The sequence below is a fragment of the Amblyomma americanum genome, chromosome 10 (genome assembly GCF_052857255.1).
Source record: "Amblyomma americanum isolate KBUSLIRL-KWMA chromosome 10, ASM5285725v1, whole genome shotgun sequence".
NCBI lineage: Eukaryota > Metazoa > Arthropoda > Arachnida > Ixodida > Ixodidae > Amblyomma > Amblyomma americanum.
In genome coordinates this window covers 107,914,216-107,923,160 of record NC_135506.1, presented here as the reverse complement: position 1 = coordinate 107,923,160, position 8,945 = coordinate 107,914,216, and the positions used below count along the sequence as shown (strand labels likewise).

Below are 8,945 nucleotides of genomic sequence, written 5' to 3'. Positions count from 1 at the left end.
TTCTTGCTGAGTTCCTTCCACACGATGTCGGTTATGGCGGTTACCAACCGAACCTATAGGCATCGCGTTATAAGAAGTTCGCTTTGGCGGAACCAAAAACGCAGAACAGCGAAAGATGTGCAGGCTGTGTGGGGAGCTGCACGCCACACACCGGGGAAAACATTGTGCTGAGGATTATTTTGCAGTGCTGCCTGGAGTCCAATACATTCCCTAGAATGTCAGAAATGACAATGGTGGTACAAGCCATGCTCCGGTTCAAGGGGCTAAGAAAACAGAGCTCCTGGCGCAGCCGTGTTATCTATAGACGGCGCAGGAAAATACCTAACACGGCATTAAACCTGCGCAGACGGATCCTGTAGCCTGTTCTGAACATGCAAACCAAGGTAGTTCCCTCATAAATATATACATAGCGCCATGGCCACAATACCAAATGAAAAAGCTACCTCACCTACTTCTAAACAAAAATCGAGCGGGTGTTATAACCTAATACTTATGGACCAAAACACTTTTGACGTCCGCAACTCCGACATTTGAATGTGCCCTTATTCCCAGAAAGAGCTGGACGCTTAAGAAACTGCTTTCAAAGTCATCGCCGCCGTTCAGAAACTGCTTTACGGCTTATTTACCTGCGCATCTTGCTTGCGAACGTGTCGCACCACTAACAGGCTCATCGGTTCACGAAGCCAACGCAAAGCCGAACTCTCAAGCATCTCAACTAAGGTCATATTTATTTTGCTTCAGGAACATGAGTTGTGGACGGGTGGCGATGCGGACAACAGCCCGAAGATGCACCGAAGACAAACACTTCGAGAGCAATCGTCCACACAAGTAACTTCGCAAAGGGTGCTTGAATTGGTCGGACCACAGACGATTAGCCAGGTTGACAAAGGCAGGGCTGTCAAAGGTGCATCGTCGGCGAGACGCCAGGATTCCGCAGCGAGGCTAGGTGGCGTGGCCTCTCCTGTACCCCACTTTGTGGAGACGGAAGTCTGTTCTCGAAGACTGCGGCACAACATGCGAACGAAAAGACGCACAACAGAGTATAAAGATTGCGTTGATAGAACTTTTTTAATGAGAAAACACACACTAGGGGGCGTTTCTTGTTAATCTGCACCCTGAACAACCGCCACAATATAGTCACCATAAGCCAACCGCTTACGCGGTAAAAAAAAAGGATTACTCGCTGCATTTCAACTAAATTTAATAGTAAGAGTAAAATAAAGGCTGATGGGACCATATGAAAACACGTTTTCATGCGTTTTCACGCCATTGGTCGTGTGACGCGCGCATTACGGACTCATGAAACAAGAAGTACAGTCTTTGCCAAATGTAACCAGGCTGCATGGTTTGCTTCTCCCTTATAAAATTGAGCCGCCAGCTCTTTCCTAAAAACCAAATTGTATTGGTAGGTGAGAAAAAGGTTTCTCCTTACATCACAAAGATTTACAATTGCATGGGTGCGATGACTGTTCCGCTATAAAAATGTGAAGCAAACCGGGCAGACCGGTTACTTTTGGCGAAGGGTTTACCATGGTTTATGATAGCTGCTTCCTAGCTGAGGTATATTCTAAAGACAGCGTAAAAGAGCCGTTGTTTCCTTGCGCCTTTTTTTTCTTTTTCGCGCCGTCTTCAGAATCAGCCGTATACCATGAAACGAATGAGCTGCAGAAATGTCCACATTCAAGGGAGATCTTGTGGCCAAGGACTGCTCTATTTGTTCAACTGGCTTCCAGCATAACTGTGAACCGAGCAAATTCGAGGCTTTCTTAGAGAATGTCATGCCCAAGAGCCAGTTTTGTTTTTGTTTCCGGGGTGCTAAGTATCGCCGCCGCCTCAGTTGCGTCGCTAGCCGCGTGACAGTGACGCAATCCCTGCCAAACAACGCACTCTTCGACAAACTGAAGGGCCCTGGCGCTACCGTGAAGGCGAAGCTTAGGGACGAGCAAAGAAGCGGTCATTACCCAATGCAGGGATGGCAACGTCACGGTCGCTGCCACTACCTGCTTCCATGTTGCGGTCCCGTTGAAGTGCCTCTTTTTTAAGTTCCGGAGGATGGCACCAGGCGACTCCGAACCTGCAACGATAATGCGTGTACAGAGAGGTTCATAGAAGGATGGCACGGCATGCTTTAACCACGCACGTTCAAATATGAGTTACCGTACAAGCATTTCCTAACGTAGTCCGAGTTATTGACAGAGAGTACGAATCAAGCGGCGGGCAATAAATGAGTCTCATGCTACCGAAAAGAAAACAACCTGAATATAGCCATGGTTAGCAATACAGTCATTTTTACCATGAACGAACACTGAACGCAACCCTCCCATGCAAATATTATTTTAGACAGTTTGTGGTCTTTCCATATTATTTTGTCAATATAGTCTATAGACTTTCTATCGACAAATCCTTTAGACTTGTCTACAAACAATATCATTGCTACAGACGGCCTACAGAGAATGTAGATTTATGGCGTACATTATTAGTAGACTCTTGTGTGTCGACAATCTACTGGCTACGAATGGACAAAAGAAAAAACCCGGAGGGAGGTAATAGAGCCCACAAGAAGTCTATTGAAAGTCTATATACCATTATCATAAGAGTCGTGATGTTAAGCTTAACGAAATTTCGGCCAGACGGTAGACAGCCAATATTCCTCATAGAAAAATGAGCCAGAAACGGAGCCAGCGGCAGAAAAGACAATAGTTTAAAAATAATAGTTTTGCGCCCTAACAGCGCACCTACTCCTGTAGAAGCCAGATTGCGCACCCATTCTTCCGCCTTGTGGCCCTGATTAACTCAGTGGTCCTCGATGTTCCGGGTGTAGTCCTGTCGATGGTCAGCAGGCACACGCTCTTAGTTTTCGATTACACGACGTGAGGTCAGCGCAGTTTACGTGGTAATTGCACAGTTCTGACCGAGGGGGGGGGGGGGGCGCTTATTCTCAATTGATGTCTCAAGCAATATGAGACTTTGGGAGGCGTGACAGTTGTGATGCTATATTTCTGGTGCCATGAATAAAGGCGTTATTCTTATAATCATCATCATTGCAGAGTACCCAGTTTTTATTGTAGTACAGCCGACTTTACTGACCAGCGGGAAATTGAAGATTGACTGGAATTATGCGTGGCATATTTTCAATACACTTGAAGCTTACAAAATTAATTAGCGTCAGTTGGAATGAACCAGTAGTTCTAATTAAGCACGTTAGTATTTAGGAGCCTGGAATATCGGGCTTCAATTCGAACTTCTGGTTTCTTAGTGTTGACACTTTTGTCTGGTCAATTTAGATTGCGAATTGTGGAGGATCGACGTTATAGCTGTTTGTTTCGAGTTTGTTGCGTTCCAAGAGTATGACGCTATGTGTTCGTCTGTCGTGGGGTCTACTGTGTGCTTCCAAAGGATCATAGCTGTGGCGGTGGTGGGGGCTAGTGGCTCAGCGGAAAGTGCCGCCATGCTTCCAACAGTGAACCGAGACCCATTAGGACTTACCGGTGCGCCCCACGGGAAAGTGTCGAAGCACCGTTGTTCGCACCACCTGCTTCCATATTGTGGCCACACAGTCCGAAACTGGTGTTGCGTCCCTCTAGGTGTGCCTCTTCTTTCCGGGGGAGGAAGTGGACTGAAATCAGACCAGCTGTAATTAATCAAAAGTTCGATCTTGGATCGATAAATACACAGAACGGATCTGAAAACAAAAAACGGAGAACAAATTCTAAAACACAAAACACCTGAGCATTTGAACAATAGTAAGAATCTCATTACAATAACTCTACGGCACCCATCAGTAGCTGCATTTAAGGGTGCTCTGACCGAAACAATGCTTCTTTGTGTTTAATGAGTGTACTGTTTTTTTGACCGAGTGAATGTTGAGTTTATAATATCCCCTTTTCTAACGCACATCTTGGTGGTCTCATTTTTTTTCGTTTTGTGCATTATGTGATGTGAAGTTATGTCTTTTTGTCGGGAGGTAATACACGGATACCGTCAGTGGTATGAATTGTTTTGTTTTGCTTGCTGCTTTATGTGCTTGCTTCGTTCTTATTTTTTTTTACTGTGCGAGTAGAAATTGAATTACTTTCTTTAAGTTTACTGTAGCGCTGTTTCTTCGCTGACAGTTTGTGTGGTGTCCCGGACTCAGTCGGGCGCGAGGAAGTATTAGTTTTTTGTTTTAGGAAAATAACAACAAATTAATAGACAAGACTTCTCCCCAAGAAAGGACATCCGACTGGAGTGAGAGGATGCCTAGTAAAGGGTAAATAAAAAAGAATGATAATAAGTGTAACGTCCGCTCCACCCATGCCGCAGGCAAGCTGATAATGTTTCCCAAGAATGATCCATCGGCGATTGCCGGTCATCACGAAGGTCATGGTGAGCACAACAGTGAGAAAAGTCAAGGACCGAGATGATAACAAAACAAGTCTATTCTATTCTATTTTTCTATTGCGTCTCTGGCTCAATCAGCGCCGAGACCACGTTAGAGATTTCCTGTTCCCGTTGCTCTAGCTTCGCAATCTGCCATCATCCTGCAATCATAATCCTGCCATCATAATGAGGGCGATGAGAAGATAGATGATGATGATGATCAGAGTCATCATTTGGCGAATTCGGGCGCGAAGGAACATATCTGTGCTGCGCGCGTCATCTCGACTGGCCTAGGAAGCTGCGTTATCCACAGTGCGGCAAACTGGTCGTGAGAGGAACTATAGACGAGCGAGGCCTCCCCTGACCCTCTCTTCCATGTCCCATGCTTATGAGGAGAGCAGCGGGGACACGAAAGGGTCGAGACTCGCGAGTTGTGTCAATCCAGGCGGAAAAGAATCGTCCTCATTGCGTTGCACGGAGATTACAGAAGACGAGCAGAAACTCATTAAAACGCCGCACCGCAAAAATTCGTCAGCGGAATTCAGCAAGACTCCGCGGAAGAGCCACCGATTCATTGTTACGTTTCGGTATTGCGCGGTAGGAGGCATATGAATGGAGTATATACCAACTACCCGAAACCTTCGCTTCATTTTACCGATAAAGGCACGCTCAGGCTTACCAGAGCAGCTGAATATGGTGACTGCTCCAAGCATGGTCGTGTGGTGGGCGCGCGCACGCATTGGAGCGACCTGCTTCCATGCTATGGCCGGCCGGCCGCAGCCACATTTGATGTTCCTGGAGAACAAGGACAAGGATAAGCCACAAACCCACGTACTCGTACAGCAATAGCACATATCTCGCCCAAAGTGAGCAGTGAGTACATGCTTTGGCGGATTTGTAACCTGAAGAACTTTGCAGCGGAACCATTGGGCGGCCATAGTGCACCCGTTCTGTTTTTATTGGTCATCAGAAGGGATGGGATGATGGTAAGAATCGCGGCACTGCTATTAACTGTTTTTTGCAGCGTAAGCTCTGCTTGGAGATCGAGTCGATCGTTTGAAAATGACTCCGTGATACCCTCAGCTCGAATTTTATCTGCATGTGGCCACGCGACGTACCATGCCCTATACACGGGCTTTTGACGCCATTACATAACGTGGCCTCTTTAATAGCTATCGCCGGAACTCATGTCTTCGCGTCAATGTTGCTACGCCTGGCCAAACACAGGAAAGATTGATTACTTGTCACCCAGTCTCCAGCCCAGAATCACTGCCTCTTGCAGTTTCAGACATCAGGCTGCATATTCAGGCCAAAATCCGCCGTTGGTGAGGGCGGGACTGCATCGTGCTATGTCCTCGAAGACTATGCATTCAGACACCAAGACAGACTTGCCTCCTCACGAGGCAAGGGCCAGGATAAGAATTAAGGAGGGCGCTTGGGATTACTTACGTGCTCTGAATGAGAAGCATTCTATTTTATTTTCATTTCTCTCCTTTTATTTTTTCCTTCTTTCCAACGACACACCTACTAATTATCAAACAGACCTTAAGGCAACACGCATAATATGTTCACCTTTCTTCGCCTAGAGGCTAATGGGATCTATGGCCCATCAGTTGCGTTCTCGCCTACCGCCAGAATTTCAATTTGCTGCCACTAAAATTTTAACAATCCGCAAGGCATTGCTGAGTACTTAATGGGTCTGCCGGGACATCGTCTTCCCGCATGTTGTTTTGCGGCAAATGAATAGGGGTGGCGTGTCGATATGGCTATGTCTGCAAGAAGGATAGCGAAAGGGGAAAGTGTGAACACAGCCACGAAGGCGAGTGAAGCGCAGCGAGAGGGACAGTACAGCGCACCGTTGAGTGGTCCGACCTGCCCCACGTAGACTAGGCGTTTGTGTAGCAAAATTGCACCTGCCGATTGCATAGGGGTGCGTCAGAGTCGGTGCTCCCGTCTTATCTTACTTACGTGGCCCCCACTATAAGTTGCTGTCTACCTACTCACTTCCACCACACGAACATAGATATCGCGCTTTCTCTCCTGTTTACGTACTCCGATAGGAAATGTCTACCGCGAATGAAATTCTCTCTGCCTTGGCGTGAGAATTGGCGGGCGCTTGACTCATGGAAGCACTGGCCACACGTAATGCGCTATTCACCAAAACTTGGCCTAAAAAAGGACCGCGTGAAAGGTCGAAGAACACCCATGCTTACCGAAGAGTTCCGGCATAAAGCCCCTTGCTCAAATTGTTAATGGGCTTTAGTCGGGCGTCGTCGGGAGCGCCATCTGCTTCGAAGTTGCACCCTCAGGGTTTCTGAAGAGACGACGGAGCCTGCTCGTGCGACCCCTCGATGTGCGGGGCACAGCGGAAACGGCAATTTCTTCTCGACGAAACCTGCAATGTAAAGATAGATATGAGAGTCAGAATGTTTTCTGATCCTTTATTATGCCTTGATTATCTGCTTAGCTGATTATGGCGTCGACAACTATACCATTTTAAGACAGACACAAATAAAACGCCGCCTATATTGTTTCTAAATACTGCACTTTCGGCTGCCTGGCCAGGCATAGAAGTGTTGTTCTCGCCAGAAATTTAGAAGCTTCCTATCCACACATGAAGCCTATAATGTCGTCGTGAAAAAAAAAGGGAGGACGCTTAAGCTTAGTCTTTAAGAATGAGACGCGACAGCGTATTGCAGCGTTGCCAAGGAGTGCACGGTACACCATCGCCCGTTCGGCGCGACGCATGGCCCGTCGGACGATTTAAGGAAAGGATGCCTGTCTCACATATCTCGGTGGACACCCGACTCGGACCGTAAGGGAAGGAAAATTCAATGAAAAATTAATGTGGATTAGCTCAGCTAATCCAGGGCATACAGAGCGAAAGATATCGGCGTTCATTGCGTTCATTGGCATTGGCGTTGACAATGTTCTAGACGGCGATAGCTTTGAGCAAAGGAAGGGCGCATAACTGGCTCCCTGGATATGTAGACGCCTCATTCGTGCTTTGATTCGTGATGAGAGAAAGATGTGGAATGAATGAATTAGCGTTGAGTGAGAAAAGGCGGCGGAGTCGGCGGCCGTCGGTGGCGGCCACCTGCGCCGTGCGTGACGTCACTCGTGCTCCTACATAAGCCGGCTCGCGTGAAGAGCGGTGTTGACTAACGTAGTGAAGCTTTTCGCTTCAAAATGGTTTTAAGGATAGGAGATGACGCCTGTCTCACAATTCTCTCTGGACAACCGTACCGCGCCGCGCCGTAAGGGAAAGAAAACCCATCCCCTTACGGCGCGGTTCAGGTGTCCACCGAGATTCGCCATTTTTCGCTCACGGCCAACGCCGCCGACACCGGCATTTCTGCGACATGAGTTCCATTACGCTGTCGCGTTAAAATGTCGCCTCCCGACGGAAAAAGAACAACCCTAAACGGCAGCGCCCGCACGGGGACACACCCACCGCAGCCCTCACGAGAGGGTCGCTTATAAAGGCATTACCATGGCTGGGGGCGTTCTTCGATTGTTCAGAACAACAAAGGGCCTTGACACAGTTCGTTCTCCTTTTGGGGAGGGGGAGAAGTAGCAATAACGTTGATTGCTAGTGACACCGAAGGATCCCAGGTACGTATCTCTCAAAACGTGCACTTTACAGCAGCGTCGGGGAAGTTATATGAGCACCCGCCTATATAGACAGAGATAGTACGTGTTCTATGCAAGCTGGAACTAGCCCTGTATTCTTGTTTGTTTTATAGATGAAGATAACGTGTCCCTGTGCCATGGCGCAGAGAAACACGTCATGATCACGTGAAGCAATCAATGGTGTTTCATTACAGCCGGTAAGTCATTACAGCCGGTGCTTGGTTACAGCCGGTTTTATAGCAGGCGAGAGGCGGAGCGGTAGCAGAGGGAGCATGAACTCCGCATGAACGACCCCTGGAACTCTTGGTAGGTGAAGCCATGCACACACACACACACAGATACGCAGAGTCCGACGCCACAGTTTTCGCCGTCATGGTTCTTCTAATGCTGTCGCAGTAGAAAGAAAACTTAAGAGATACGAAGGGCCACTTAATGCGAAAACAAGAGCTGCTGAACAGTTTTATCTTTCCTCCCCAGAGATGGAGCCACCATCCGGAAAATTGAGGCACGGAGGAACATATTTATGAAGCGCGCGCCATTCCCATTGGCTCAGGTTGCTGCGTTATCTATAGTGTGCTGCAAACTGCTGATGAGATTAAGTATGAACAAACGGGGCTTCCTCTCACCCTCTTTTTGCACCGGGCTTCTGTGGAGGAATGCGGGGATCTGTCGCAACTCATGAGCTTGGTCAAACCAGGGAGCATATGAAGCGTCCTCAGTGCGTTGCACGAAAATACAGGACGAGTAGAAACTCTTTAACATGCCATGTTGCAGAAATGGGTGACCGCAAACGAGCAAGACAGTAATAGAAGTACCACGAATTCGTTCTTATGGTTTTAGTTTTATGCTACAGGAGGCAGATGAATGAAGTACCAATTACCCCACACCTTCGCTTCTATTTATCGAGAAACCACAGGCTTACCAGACAGATAGGAGGCGGTGACTGCATGAAT

At 47.7% G+C, this 8,945-nt stretch overlaps 1 protein-coding gene across 3 annotated transcripts; it reads right to left on the bottom strand.

The window, feature by feature from the left end:
* Window positions 1–813: 813 nt before the first annotated feature.
* LOC144106672 (uncharacterized) lies at window positions 814–8,939 on the bottom strand. Of its 3 annotated transcripts, XM_077639511.1 has the most exons (6): window positions 8,915–8,939; window positions 6,573–6,754; window positions 5,039–5,154; window positions 3,487–3,631; window positions 1,962–2,074; window positions 814–1,002 (listed from the first exon to the last, which is right to left on the bottom strand). In XM_077639511.1, the coding sequence occupies exons 3-6, from the start codon at window positions 5,097–5,099 to the stop codon at window positions 899–901; spliced, it is 423 nt and encodes a 140-aa protein (XP_077495637.1). In that variant the 5' UTR covers window positions 5,100–5,154; window positions 6,573–6,754; window positions 8,915–8,939; the 3' UTR covers window positions 814–898. The 3 variants fall into 3 exon arrangements, with proteins under 3 accessions (XP_077495637.1, XP_077495635.1, XP_077495636.1); XM_077639509.1 differs by lacking the exons at window positions 6,573–6,754; window positions 8,915–8,939 and having other exon boundaries at window positions 5,039–5,375; XM_077639510.1 differs by lacking the exons at window positions 6,573–6,754; window positions 8,915–8,939 and having other exon boundaries at window positions 3,487–3,616; window positions 5,039–5,375.
* Between the last annotated feature and the right edge of the window lie 6 nt (window positions 8,940–8,945).